We start from the raw sequence: 14597 nt of genomic DNA, 5'->3' as shown, positions 1-14597 counted from the left end.
AGTGATGGTTGTCATAGCAATCATTATGCCACAGAACAGACTCAGTGGGTGAAGGATGGCTTTGAATGCGGCAGCCTCAGGTCACAACCTGGTTATGACAGAACAGATAAACCTGTGAGGCTTGGTTGCAGTATACAGTCTGCTCAAAGTAAACAGCTGCATACATAGCTCGTCTGGTTCATATAGATTTCAGGCTGCGATTGAAATTATTGAGGCAATGTCTGTTTTAATAGTGTGAAGAAAGCGAGGCAGGTATTGGTGTAACGGAGTGGGGAAGAGCAGCATGGGGCGAACAATGCCTCTCATTCCCATCAGCTGCCCTGGCCAGCATTTAACATGGAGATTGGAAACGGAATAAGCTCTCCCCCCATTCTCCCTGGACCTGCATGTAAATGAGGTTAGCGGCTAGCATTTCCTGCTGTGCCATAGCAATTCTTCTCCCTTTCTTGCTCCCTCCTTCCCCCCCCTTTTTTTAATAATGGCCTGAAAGTGCTCCCCCTTTCCCGGGGTAGGGACCGGGACCAATCCTGATTAGTGTCCCTGTCCTAAGTGACAGGCTAAAATCCAAGCAGGCACTGCCTTGGGTGCCTCTGCCAAACAGCCGTCAAACCAATACCTCCATAAAAAAAGACACCCTCCATTCTCGAGATTCCCTCCCTCTTTCGTCCTCCTCGCTCCTCTGCTCATTCTCCCCATACCGTCCTTTCTCAGTGTCTGCAAAAGCCGATGCCTCCATCGCTGTAACACACTGTCCTCTTACATACGTACATGCACGTATAAAATTACCTCTCACTCTACCCCCACCTCCCACCAGACCTTGCTTTGTATCCCTGGGTGGATTGGCTGCTATAGAGCCAAGTGTCCCTTTTGCCAGTATGGTGATTTACAAACAATACATGGACGCTGTACACACTCCCACCTTCCACCCTCCTACTCTCTCTCACTTCTCTTCCACAGACACACAATCACCTCTGTGAGGAGCTTCAGTATGCCAGAAAACTACGCAGCAGGGTGATGGCCCGTTCTTTTCGCACTTGTTCTAAAGAATGCACCCTGTCTTTTAGAGGAAGTTAGCGCAACATCCACGTCTTGGTGGAGCGAGGTTACTTTGTCAACCAGAAGAAAAATCGATGGCATCTGATGTGTTTTGTCGCGTGGTTTATAATTAGCAGTTGTGAAATAGTAGCCTGCACTGCGTTCAGAACAGATTTTGCCTGATATGACGCAAATACACGAGGGAATTGTGTTAGTTGAAGAGTTGCCGTGCTAATTGCTCAGTGTTTGAGAGGAGGAAAATTCAAAAATTAAACCATACTTACAAAAAATATTGTTATCTCTCCATAGTAGCTGTATTGAACTCATTAACATTTTCTTGGCTTGAGCGTTTGATGTTTGGCGGTCCGCAGAAAGTGCTGTATACATTATAACCCTGTAATACCACCACTACAGCACAGCAGATTGATCTGGTTATGTCAGTCAAGATCTAATGCTCCCGAGTACATTTTAAAACAAGTTATCAACAGTGTTTGTAGGAATAACAATTTCAAAATGTAGGCTGCTGTGAGCACAAATAACATCAGTGGCATAATATCTTGCAGTTTTCACACATGCTCATGTAAAAACACCGAAGTTTTTTCTGCCATATGTGGTCTTTTTAAGTGTGCTGCATGTGTTTGCCTGTGTTCACTTCCACAAAGAAGGATGCCACCCACAGATGCCTGTTCCTATGTGTTTAGGCCGACTGCAGACAGACTTGGCATCTGGCTTTTATCCGCAAACAGGGAGTGTTAAATTATGATTCATGATGGCAATGCAAATGATTACAAATTTTGGATAGACTATAGCTATGTAGAAATTAAAGCAGTAGTCTGCAGCACCTAACCCAAACTAGAAGTCAACTAAAATATTACAAATGAGGAAAGGTTGTATATTAAAGGGTTTACTGCAACATTGAATTTAAAAAAATGTGCTTTCTTATATGTGTACGTGACCAATTCTTTTGGCACAAGTGAGCTGTTAAAGACCCCGGCCTGTTGATTTTTTTATTTTTTTTTAATTTGTTCGTAATAATTTCTAAATATGCAAGCAGTTGTTATTTTTTTTAGAAAAATCCATCTGAAAATCTACACACACCAACAAACCAGAAGAAAAATGAGCTTTCCAAGGCACTGCATAGTACAGTTGAACTTTAACATTCAGTACTGCTTGCTTTCAGAAATAGCGTGTTACCAGTTCTGGACTAATTTAGGAGTATGCTAAATGATAGTTGGCTATTGTATCTGGGAGCAGATTTTCTTATTCATTTCATAATGCGCTTCAAATAGAATTACTTTCAAAGATAAGAGGAGTTCTGTTCTTTTCCGTGTTGGCTGCTTAGATTATTTACCAGAGTGTGTAAAACCAATTCAATAAAAAAACCCAACCATGACTCATCATTACCAAAAACACTGCAAGCGAAGAATGCAGCATTCATCATAACATAAAAAATCTGGCACAGAGTTTGTCAGTAAAAATCATGCAGTGGCCCAGGGCCACTAAGAAGTTGACCCGGTCCCGTTAATTGTTCAGACCACGGTCTTGGAAATACCAATATGCTGGTTTAATTTTTCACTATTTATTTGTGCAGTGAAGCCTTGTCTCTCTGTTGTTGTACTACTCTGTACTCTTTTATGTTGTTTCATTTTTCCAGTCAGAATAAACTCTGTTTCAGACTTAGTAGTGATGCATTAATGCTATTTTTTGTCAGCACGGTGTTTACGTTTGGGTTCTTGCCAATACTGAGGACCGATACGAGTATTTAATAGTAACATTACAGCTCTAACAACGGTGAGAGGATTCTGCAGAGAGACAGGCCGATGCATGCACAGACATATATATGCACTTTATGGGGGGGTCAAGTACAGTTGCCATGCAGCAGAGTGTTTTTTCTTCTGTCTGTGAAGCATCACTTGATGGCTGCAGCGAAGGTTCCTTCATTGTTTTCATGCGATGGTCCGCATCTGTTTCTTTGGACAGAAGTCACTGAACCACAGTCAGCAGGGACCACATCTGATGCCAAAGGATCACAGGAGCTTACAGTTTAGGTTAACTCGTCAAACAGAGGCAGAACAGATAGCGTTTTTTCCAGAAGTGTCCACTGGTGAGCAGTGAGATTTTTGGGGGGATCCTATTAGGAACCGAATGTTCCCAGAGCCCAGTGCTGTTCGATCAAACGCTGTAGCACACAGTCCAAATGTCAGTGACGACGATGAAGGCTGAAATGCCATGCAACAGGCCGTTTGATCATACAGCTTCAGTAGAATTTCCTACTTGAACTCCAGTACGTCGAGAAGATGGCGAATCCCATAATATCTCCGACTGACCACAGCTGGTCATCAAGAGCAGTGTACTGGATAAAAGCTTCTGTTACATTTACAGAGTGTGGGTTGTCTCCGGACATTTCCTCTCACTTTCCCAGTGTTTGCTGCAAATTGGTTGTTACAGTTCCCCGCTGCTAACATTAGCAAACTCCTTGAACTCTGTGGTGTGTCTGATGCTTCAGATGTTTTATCAAGCATTTATTGCATGTACAAACTTGTACTAAAGGAGCTGTTTTACATTAATCCACCTGACAATTTAACAGAGCATAGTTGGAAGTCGGAGTAGTTTTATGATTGCAGTATCAGACTGAAACTGATGGCAGTATTTATCTTCTGAATAGGGATTCAGTAACTTGAGGCACCTTTTCACAAATAGCTCCAAAAACTGCAATTTCCCAAGAAGCAAGATGTGTGTGTAGACCAGGAATGCAGAAAAGGTTTATGCACTTGACCAATCTGATATGTTGAGTTCTGAAAGCCACACTTTAGAACAGGGATGTTGAACTCATCTGAGTTCAGAGGCCACATTCAGCCCAGTTTGATCGTTGTTTTAGCACAACAAAGCACATTCTGAAAATATTCCCATTTAAGGAGCTATCTTTTCACAAAACATGAACAAACGGAGTTGAATAAGTTCAAGTTCAACAACATTATGTCTCAGTTTATCATTTACACATCTTACAGATCACCTTCTACAAAGGCACAAAACATTTAGTCACGGGTATCTGGAGCTGAACAATGTAGTATTTTACTTTAAAAAGACACAAACTAACAAGACAAATACAAAACATGACAAAAATGAGACCCAAAATGACAAAAGCGAGAAACAAAATGACAAAAAAGAGACAACATGAAACAAAACAAAAAAAGAGACAAAAAAATTTGACAAAAAAGCTAGTGACAAAAAAATGGACAAATGAGACAAAAAAAGTTACACAAATGACACGAACAAAAATTGACAAAAGCATGAAACAAAATGACAAAAATGAATAAAGCAAAACACAAAATGAGAAAAAGAACAAGCAAGACAAAAAGGAAACACAAAACAACAAAAACGAGAAACAAAATGACAAAAACAGGAGGCAAATGACAAGTCGGACAAGAAAAGGCAAAAAAAATCAACAAAAACAAAACATTACTGAGACACACAAAAATGAGCAATATAGTATTTTACTTTATGATTAAAACAACTTGGCATTGTCTGGGAATTGTTTTAAATTTATAGTTTTTCAAATTGCAGTTAATGTCTTCTTTGTAATTTTTACAGTTTACAAAGTCGTCCTGCGGGCCGCTTTTGGCCCGCGGGTCACATTTTTGACACCCCTGTCTTAGAAGGTCCTGAACCTTCAGAAAGTTCCTGTGATTGGCCGAAACATGACGTATTGGCTCATGCTAAGGACACATGACTGTGTTGTGTTTAATCTGGCTGTCATTAAAACAGCAACTTAACAGAACACAAACACACAATGTGCACTGCTGCTGGTAACAAATTCAAGCAAGAAGTGAGCCGCGTTGTGGTTTAAGTATGTCATGTGTTGATTTATTAGCAGCTCATATTCACAACTGAAATCAGCCACAAAAGTAGGAGGAATGTATTTAGATACGCTATGGCACACTACTGGAGGCCAAACTAAACTGTGCAGTGCTCTTGCATGTATCACTACTGCACCATGTTGACAAACCAGCAAACTGACGACTCTTATCTGGGCCAAAATACTAATAAATGCCTTTCTAAATACAATAGATGAGAAAGTGTTTATATTTGTGCACTTTCTGCTGTTGATAAAAATGATTTACATCATGTTTGGCTGCCATTAATGCTCCTATATGCTGTGAGCTATTTGTGTGTGAATAGCGTATTGTTAAGAAGAGAGTGAGTGGCTCTGTATGCCACCGCAGTCACTTTTCTCTCAGCAACACTCGCCTTCACAACTAAAAGCAATTTCACAAACAGGTTGAGAAAGATTTCAGAGTCTAATGAAGATGTTCCAGGAGATGTAAGCTGTAACGATGCCTCTACAGATGCTGCTTAACCTTAGGCACTGAGGTCTCTGAATGAAACGTACAATAAGATTAAATACTTCTTCGAACCTGTCCGCAGACAGTGAGAACATCTGTTGAAGTCCTTTTAAATTTGATCAGTGTTTTATGACCACTGGCTGTGTGCAGATCATTGCTGTTTCTATTGCATTTAATTTGTTTTCTGTCTTTAGTGACCTGGGTTTCCCTGTTTGTAGAAGTCCAGCATGTTTGCCTTTGCCACTCAGATAGCACATGAAGAAATGATGTTATATTACGTGGGTGTACATGTTACAACTGACTCACATTGTCCCTGTTTGATTTAAATTGTTGTATGCATGTAAATCTGTAACCTGTTAAATTGACCCGCTGTCCATCTTGGCCGCGACGCTCTTGTAAGCAAGATTCTTAATTTCAGTGGTTTTTTCCTTTTTCAAATAAAGGTTAAATTAAAAAAATGTAAAAAATAAATATATATATAAATATTTAGCCTGTTTGAAAGGCCTCATTTAACTAAAGTAGAGAAAGATGAGACATGCAGCACACAATAATGCTAAAAGCTTTTAATAAGGTGCAGCAATGCGAAGCCTCTATTCATCAGAATAAGATGAGGCTGTGAAGGGAATGCATTTAAAATGCCTGCGCCCAGCTAATAGCCGTCTCTCATTGGATGCACAGGCTCTGGACATTGCTTCCATCCAGTCAATGCAATATTGCCTCAGCATATATGAGTGTTTATCAGAGGAGTAATAGAATGTTTAAGAAAACATAGAACAGTCCAAAGATGTAATTTCCCAAAACAATGATTGGTAACTGTGAATTAATTTCCTCACTTAATCCATATGGTTCCGTTATGCACTGTGTATCATTTTAATAGCATTTTCTTTGTAACAGTTTGGCCCTTCTTCATCCAAGAAATCATTTGAAAACCCCAGAATTTCAGAGTAGAAGTTGAACTCACATAATCGCATTGCTTCAAGTGCAAAAAGCAGTTTTATTTTCTGAAATCCTGCTTTGAGAGCTCACGTAGTTTGGCCACGTTACTCTTTGAAACAGCAACATATCCACAAATCTCTGATCAGAAGGGCCGCGTGTATCGACGGCGTACAATGGCACATGAATGCGCCACTCTGGCAGGTTTTTCATCGTCATTCTTCTTTTTATGCACATTTCTTCACAATTATTAAATGCACTTACGTGACCTTGAATGTCTCCAACAGTATGGTACAAAGATTAGAAAGTGACTGCTGTTTGTCGACTCAGTTGAAATGGGGGGTTGGTAGACAAAGATGAGATTTGACAGTCTCAATAGATGTTTCAAATATTCTGATGCTGTTTTTGGGACTGTGACAAATAGCGAATACTGGCCTGTTTTCACTCGCCAATTAGTGTCATTAGCTGGGTGATGCTGTTTAGTTTTCAAGCCTGGGCTGCAGTTTAGAGCTTAAATGATAATCCTGATCATTTAGGAAGATGTTTTATGTCCTCAATGACGAGGGTGTTCTTAAGTGAAGTGAAAAATTGTAATAAATGTCTCACTATAATCAATTAACTTATAACTGCAGGTGCCACAATAACTGCACAGCTTAATGCAGTTGAACTGAATTTATTCATGGCGCTTTTAGGCAGCAAATACAAAGTGTTTTGGAATTGCTATAATAGAAACACATGTATATGGTCTGTCCAAAGCTTGTTCAGAAACATAGGAATGGCATACTGACTTACATCATTTTCTGCATTTTTAGTGGTGGATACATGTTTATTTCGCATATTGCTAAAGTTTGCAATCCTTCAGTTTATGCTGCAAAAAGATATACCACCTCTCTCCCTCAAGCAGTTTAGGCCCATAGCTTTGATGACACATCTGAGGTTATGAGCAAGTATTTTTTTTAACATGACATGCTAAAAATGGAAGGGAAAAATAAACCAGGGGGTAAAGTGCACTTCATCTGCATTGAGGAATTTCAGAGGTCTCAGGCTCTCAGTTGTCTCATTCTCTTCCAAGAACACTTCTCCTTCCTGTTTCACCTCTGGCATGCCGCCCAAAGTACCCACAAACCACGGAGGCCAAGGCCGAAAATACACAGATGGTAATTTGCACTACATTTCAATACGACTCAACCACCATTATATATAGCCCTGCTGCCTGAACCCTGGTCCTCACCGAGAGTATCGTCTCACCTCAGATTCCAACTAAAAGATGGGCTCTTTATGTCTTTGTCACAGACTAACAGTTGGACAGGAGAACACAGACGGTAGGGAGTAGAAAGGGAGAAGTCTATTCTGAGTTTTCATGATGTTTGAACAGAATATTTGAATGTTTAACATGATCCGTGATCAATACACAGGAGGATTTGTTTTCCTGGGGTCAAGACATCGTGTCAACATAATTAATAGCTATAGGTGTGTTTAAAGGTTTGAGTTACTCGTGCATGGAAGAAAAATAGGTTCCAGTTTTTGAAGTTAAAAGAAAGTAAAGGCTCTGAGTACCACTATATAACTGGCTACATATACTCTGTATATGTTGGCGCTGCTTTAACAGTACAGTTTATCTAATGGGTGCGTGTTATAAATGGTGTAATTAACAGGAGTGGTGTCACATTCCAATAAAAGGGACAGGCCATCTCACTGTCACTAACTTCAACAAAAGTAAGTAAGTTGTCTTCTGTGTTGTGTGACATTTTGTGTCTGCAATCACATATCTTGCCCATCCATTTTCTTGTTGGTTGTCATGTTTCATCAACTTCCTAATGGAAATAACATGATGAATAAACTCTGGAGCGATAATCACGTTGCTCCTGCGAAGAAACAACAGCATTTAACAGATTGATGACATAATTTCACGGGGATGGGTGTGTCGGAGTGGGGGCTAAAATTTGCATTCCCAGTTATGGAGATAGGAGAAAAAAGGAATGGGATGAATGGAGATAAGCATAAGGTTAAAAAAAAAAAAGAGAGAAAGACCATGTGGGTGTGAAAGAGATCAAGCGAGTGAGAGATTATGGAGGAAAAAAAAAAGAAAGGGAGGTGATCCTGATCCAGTGTGTCCCAATTAATGGAATTACCTTCCTCCTTGGGAGTACTGTTAGTCATTTGCAGAGACGTGAGCCTGCCACTAGTGCATCTCTCCCAGCATATTGTCCAGCAAGCGCTAATAAGGCAGCTCTGACCGCCGGGCGTGCTCATTAGCATAGCCCGCGGCCGAGGCAGCCCCCGCCAGAGCCCAGCCGGACCCTTAATTACCACCACGGCTCCTTCGTCACCACATCCATACGCACTGCCTTCCTTCCTGCGTCCTCACCCCCTGCCCTACCTCCTTAACCCATCCGAAAAGACACACACGTACCGCCGTCAACCTCCCAGCCTTAGCAGCAAGGAGAGGCTAATCATTTGTGGTGATGTAAATGCGATTGCTTTATTGTCAGTATGTTGTGGCCGTCTTTCATGTGTCTTCACTTTGTAGGGCTTTGCGGTCAGCAATCTTTGCGATTTCAGTGATTCCCTGACCCGCGCTGCCTCTCCCTCCATCTCTTGTTCCCTCTCTCTCATTCTTATATTAGCTCATGGGCATGGCTCTCCTTTTGACATCGGCGCAGTATTGATGCACCCCCTTCCAACCTTAATCGGCTAATGGCCTCCTCTTCTTGCCTGCCCAGCCAAATCAACCCCTCCCTTAACCATCCCTCTATCTGTCCCTTCCTTTGCCTTCCCCTCTCCTCTCCCCCCCTCTACCCTGTTCAGGCCTGGGGTCAGTGAGGCCAATTTACATGCCTGGCTAACCAACAGAGTAGCTTTGTGTATATGTGTGTGTGTGTGTGTGTGAGAAAGAGGGAATATGTTAGTCAGCAGCCTCACACAAGTCATGTGGTGGGTGACCTCTTAACCTACCTTTACTGTAGCCCCTTGCTCTCCTCTCCCATCTCTTAACTCACGCCCTCTCCCTTACTAGCGATCATTCTGTGTGACAAGGTTAGGTCTAATCGGACAGTCTTGCACTGAACTTGTATGTTTGTGCACGCATGCACACACACATATGTGCACCCCCTCTGACCTAGAAAAGTAACAGCCAATATAATCCTGCCAAGTTCACAAATGGAGATTGTTGACAGCACCGCATGGTGAAACAATGAACAACTCTGCTACCTGAAATGTCCAACTGTTTTTAGATGTTGTTACAGGCTGTGAGCTCCCTGTTTCTCTTTTTGTGACAAGTTAACGCCGCAGATTTCCAAACACTGTAAGCTACAGAGGACCTCCATCAAAATATTTTATGTGCATCTCTGGTCAAGCTCAAGGCAGTTTATTCTGGCCAGGCTTGAAGCCTTTTGGCCTTCCCTTTATGTAGCCTGAGCCCGGGCGTTGATGTGATATAGGTCTGTCTTTGTCCATAATGTGGTGGCGCTATACATCTCTGTGGCCCAGAGAGAAAATCCCCCACCACTGCACCAGTGAATCATCCGTGTGTGAGTGATAACAGATCCAGACTGCTGAGCACCCCGCAGCTGTTTGTCTCAACATGCAAGTCATCCCCGCCATTACACCACTAAATGGTTCCCTTTCAGTGGCAGACGCTTGCCGCCTCGGCCCGTATCTCCATGTCTCCATCACTGGGGGGGGGGGGTTGCAGTTACTGTCACCAAGCCAGCCAATGCTCCAGAGGCAAAGCGGTTGAATGTGTGTCAGAAAAAAATGCAGCAGGGGGAGGACTTCAGCATTAAATCACATTCTTAACTGTGTGTTTGTAGTTCAAATATGTGTAAGCACGTTCATATGTTTGTCTGCATGTGTATGGTGGGTATACAGCAACAGCCACAAGTACAGAGCTCCAGTGAAGCCTCCTTAGAGCTCAGGCCGGGGAGCATGACCTTGGGAAATGTCATTCTGCCGACGGGGGTGGTTCGCCTGTGACACACAAAGCCAAGGCACTGGAGTGCATCAGTGGACTGTAGCAATCAACCAGAAACCTAGTGGCATAGTGTTGTGTTCTGCTGCACCTAACCCTGAGGTTTAAGAGTGAACCTAGGAAGCAAGAGAGTTCAGCCTCAAAGCTGGGACCTTGGGTCAGCAATCTAGCGATTTCCCTCTAACCACATTACGGCCATTAGTGGCTCTTGCTGCTTTTCGCATGTCACATGGAAATGGGTCAAGCCCTGCCCTGCATGACTCACTGGCTCTCTCTCCCGTTCGCTCTCTTTATTCCTGTTAACCCTGCTCAGGTGGTAAAATGGCTTCAAGGAGCATGGTAAATTGGGTTCACAATCAGTGCATTTTGGTGTTTTCATTCACCTTTATAGCAGTCTTAGGAATTGAGAAGGGTCATACATATTCTGTATGCCCATGGGTCTCTAAACATGCAGCCTGCATTGTCCGTCTAGGCGTCTACTAGACATAGGTGTATGAGTGAGGCTAATTTTCTAACATAACCTGTTGAGTTGTTTTCTGGCCACTTTTTCTCTGTTAGTGTTTCGTTGTGTGTTATTGTAACAGAGATGAGAAGATATCTGAAAGTGTGGAAGCCTTGTTTGATATCTGTTGCAGCATGAGAGTAGTGGTCATTGTGGGTTGTGATTGTGGTCACCTTTGCAGACCGTAGTGAGCCACGCTGGCCAGATGTCAGCCAACTCTAATGATCCCAACAGGTTGCTGGGCTGAGTTGCCTGGCAACCATTTTGCCTTTGCCTGTAAACAGAGCGCAGCCCCACCAGGCCTCTGTTCGGGTCGTGAGGGTGAAGACGGCTTTTTGTTGTGTGAGGATGTATGTATGTTGGTGTGTGAGAAATGTTAAGCAATTCTTTCATTGCCTCACAATTTTGCAGCCGTACGAGTACCCGCTTTTCTCATAAATCTCAAGTTGGTTTTTTTCTATCAGATGTTTTGCAAGATAGTGTACAGTAGCCCAAAGAAGAGATGTCAGTTTTGACATTTTGTTTCACCCAGACTTGGTGCTTTTGACATATTCTCATGGAGGTTTGTTAATATGTATCAGGAATATTCACTTTTCTTTGTTCGCCCTTGTCTGGCAAGCTGTAATGTTTTGCTTATGAATATTGATACATGAAGTGTATATTAATGACCCTTGGTGACCTTAACCCTATCCTTATTGGCTCCCTGGTGGTATCTGCAGGCTCATGAATATTAATCTAGTTCTGTAACCTCCATTACCCTAATCTTTGCTGTCTAGCCTCCCAGAAGGACCCGTTGTCATGGTAACCCCTTTACTAGGCTCTTCCAGACCAAGGGTGGGAAAAATATGGTTAAAAAAAAGGACAGAAAATCTAAATTACTCAAACATCTTGGATGTGCCTTGTGAAAAGCTGCCATTATATAAGAAAAAGGTTGAATTTGGGCTGGAAGTCATTTTAGTGGTCTCCTTGCTGAGCACTATGATGTATTTTGGCCACTTTAAAATGCCATTTGATTTGGGCTTGTTTTGTTGGATCTGAAAATTTGTTCTCCCAGTTAGGCTTCACATTGTACAGATTGATATTTGCTTGCCAACGTCATTAACATACACATAAAAGCAGGTTGTAATTTTCAAAGTGTTTGGCAGAAAAATAATGTCTAGTCTGTTCATTAGAGCAACATGGTGATAACTTTGTCACAGCACTTGCAATGCATTTATTACTGCTGCTGCTGACTAAATTGTCTGATTCGCTCCTCTTTTTCAGATGTGGACAGCAATGAGGACGGAGGGCCTGATGGCGGTGCTGTGGAGGAGGAAGGCTGGTTTGGGAATGCCTCTGACACACGCTCAGAGTCGTCGTCTTTTGGAGACACCCAGGATGAGCTCCTCCTGCCCAGGGGCTCCTCTCCTGATGAACGACCTGGAGCCAGCGCTGGGTCCGGGGAACACGATACCTGTGGAGGAGAGAGCTCACTGGGTTGCCCCACACCCGTCCATCGTGCCTCTTTGGAACTTCTTGGACTGGATGGAGGTGCATTCTCGGCCCAGGACACACTCTCCTCCGTGGTGTCATCGCTGTATGGTGAGGCGGCATCTCGAGCGCTGGGAAAACCGCTCAGCAGCAACCTGCGGCGCCTCCTCGAGGCGGGGTCACTGAAACTTGACACTGGGGAGCTCCTGGGTCGGTCATCCAGAGGAGGTGCTGGGGGGGAGTCTCCTCCAATAGCTCTAGCGCCACCTTTGACCCTGTCCCCATCTTCCCATCATGCCCAGCAGTTAAGTGCTCTTGCCCGAAAACTGGCCAATAACAACAATAACAGTGGCTCAGCCTCACCAGCCTCCTTGGCACCCTCAGTCACCAACATTAAGCAAGAGCCCCTCGACCCCTTTAACTCTGTCACCCCTAGCAATGGCAGTGGTTTTGTATGGGCAGGTGTTGCAGATAAGTGGCCACCGGCCAGCTGTTCCACACCCTGCGGCTCCAGCCTGTCCCCGGACTCTGCAATCCAGAAGTTAAAAGCAGCAGCAAATGCTGTTCTTCAAGACAAAAATGCCGTGGCCTCCTCTTCAACAACATCTTCCTCCTCCTCCACCTCTGCCTCGTCTGCAGTGCCCACCCTGGGAGGGGGTGGTCGAGGAGATGATGTGGTGCGCTTTGATGCCTTCAACTCTCCGTTTAGCCCGCAGTCAGCTAGCTCCACCCTTGCTGCACTTTCCAAGAAAGTGAGCGAGCGGAGCCAAGCCTCGTCAACGACCAGTGCTGCTACGGACCACCAATCCTCAGCAAGTTCCTTTCTCTCACTCGTGTCAATGACCTCCTCTGCTGCCTTGCTCAAAGAGGTGGCTGCCAGGGCAGCAGGAAACCTGCTGGCAGAGAAGAAGGACGGTTCTCCCTTGGCAACTGCTGGGGTCCTCCAAGAGGATGTGAAGCCCCTGCTGGACAAGAACCAGAAGGCGCCCACGCCCTCTACACCCACCCAGAGCCTAGAGTTGCTGCTGCCCTCTACTCCAAAGGGCAGAGGCAAACCCAACAACCAAGCAGGTAATCTAAATGTAAAATACAGTCAGAATACACATTTTAGAATCACTTAAACATTGTTGGAATTTTAATACATTCATCAATATAATGATCACACCAGTAGAGATGACGGCTCGGCTGTACTCCAGTTTTAGATATTTTTCCGGTTCGAAAGTATTCGTTCTTCAAGGAAGACACAGTTGCAAATCACTTAAACACATTTAATTGTTGCTTTGTGTTAATCACACAATCAGTCAAATCAAGCCCAAACAATGTTGCTACAATTAAGTCAAGTGACTGTAGGGTTGTGTAGAGAATAACAGCAAATGTGAAAGATCATTTCAGCAGCACTACTTTTACAGAAAGTTTTCCTCCTCCTTCACTATGCCTTTTTCTTTTGAAAAGCATTCATACAAATTTAGCTGATAGTCAAGAAAAATATTTTTATAATTATTATACTTTTCCCCATTTGGCATTTACCAAAGATCCAAGACTATGAAATGCAAATTATTACTGTTGAATAGTGTTTTGCTATGTAACTACAACTCCAAACAGATATGGAGATCTCTGTTGTCATTGTGTGGGACACTAGCAGTGGTAGGTTTACTTGTCACCAAAACACCATCAGAAAAGCACAACTCTGAACTTCCATGACATGTTTTCCCTAGTTTTGTAATGGTTTTGTTCTCACCTCACTGGCGCTGAAGTAGCAAGTAGTGTAGCCTCAGCTTAACTGTCAGCCGAGCAGAGAGCATAGCCGAGAGAAAACAGCCCTGGCTGGCCTTCTAGTCTGGGAAATGGTCTGTGGGCTCGACGGGGGGTTCCGACTGAGACCTCACTGCCTTCCCAGACCAGCTCGTTTGTGCTCGGATGTGCGTGCTGCCAAAAGGGGGCCGTCAGTGTGTGCTCGACACAGCAGGGAGCCCTGGAGTCCATATCCATCTCGGCAGCCTCCTCCTGGCTTCAGCCCCCACTAACCAGAGCCCTCTGCACTGATCAGCACAGCAGACTTAAGGCCAAACACATCATACTTTCCACTGACTGGATACAGATGCGTGCACATACTCGCTCTCTCTCTTTCTCTGTTCCTTTTCCCCTCTTGTACTCTCTCTCTCTGTTACTCACAAATGGCCATGCAGTAGAGTCTGTAAGAGTGTACTGTAGACATGTACACCAAACAAGGGTGCACACAAAGATCTCACTCTTGGATAGGGAGAGAGAAAGCTTCAAAGTGCAGGCTCTAACTAAGTAGCCTTAAGGGAGAACAGAATGTTTTCCGGGAGATGGATGGGCACTT

General features: G+C 43.6%; 1 protein-coding gene across 3 annotated transcripts in view; it reads left to right on the top strand.

The window, feature by feature from the left end:
* The window catches only part of znf827 (zinc finger protein 827), a 75008-nt gene that overhangs the window by 10211 nt on the left and 50200 nt on the right, over positions 1-14597 (top strand). For all 3 annotated transcript variants that reach the window (XR_007941049.1, XM_022194395.2, XM_051946016.1), the window contains exon 2: positions 12047-13324. Coding sequence is in view for 2 of the 3 variants with exons in the window: in XM_022194395.2 (XP_022050087.2) it covers positions 12047-13324 (1278 nt within the window). In the remaining variant the exon portion in view is untranslated. The remainder of the gene's footprint in view (positions 1-12046; positions 13325-14597) is intronic.

This window comes from Acanthochromis polyacanthus, chromosome 3 (genome assembly GCF_021347895.1).
Source record: "Acanthochromis polyacanthus isolate Apoly-LR-REF ecotype Palm Island chromosome 3, KAUST_Apoly_ChrSc, whole genome shotgun sequence".
In the NCBI taxonomy this organism is placed as follows: Eukaryota; Metazoa; Chordata; class Actinopteri; family Pomacentridae; genus Acanthochromis; species Acanthochromis polyacanthus.
The sequence above is the reverse complement of the archived record's forward strand: the minus strand, read 5'-3'. Positions and strand labels throughout refer to the sequence as shown.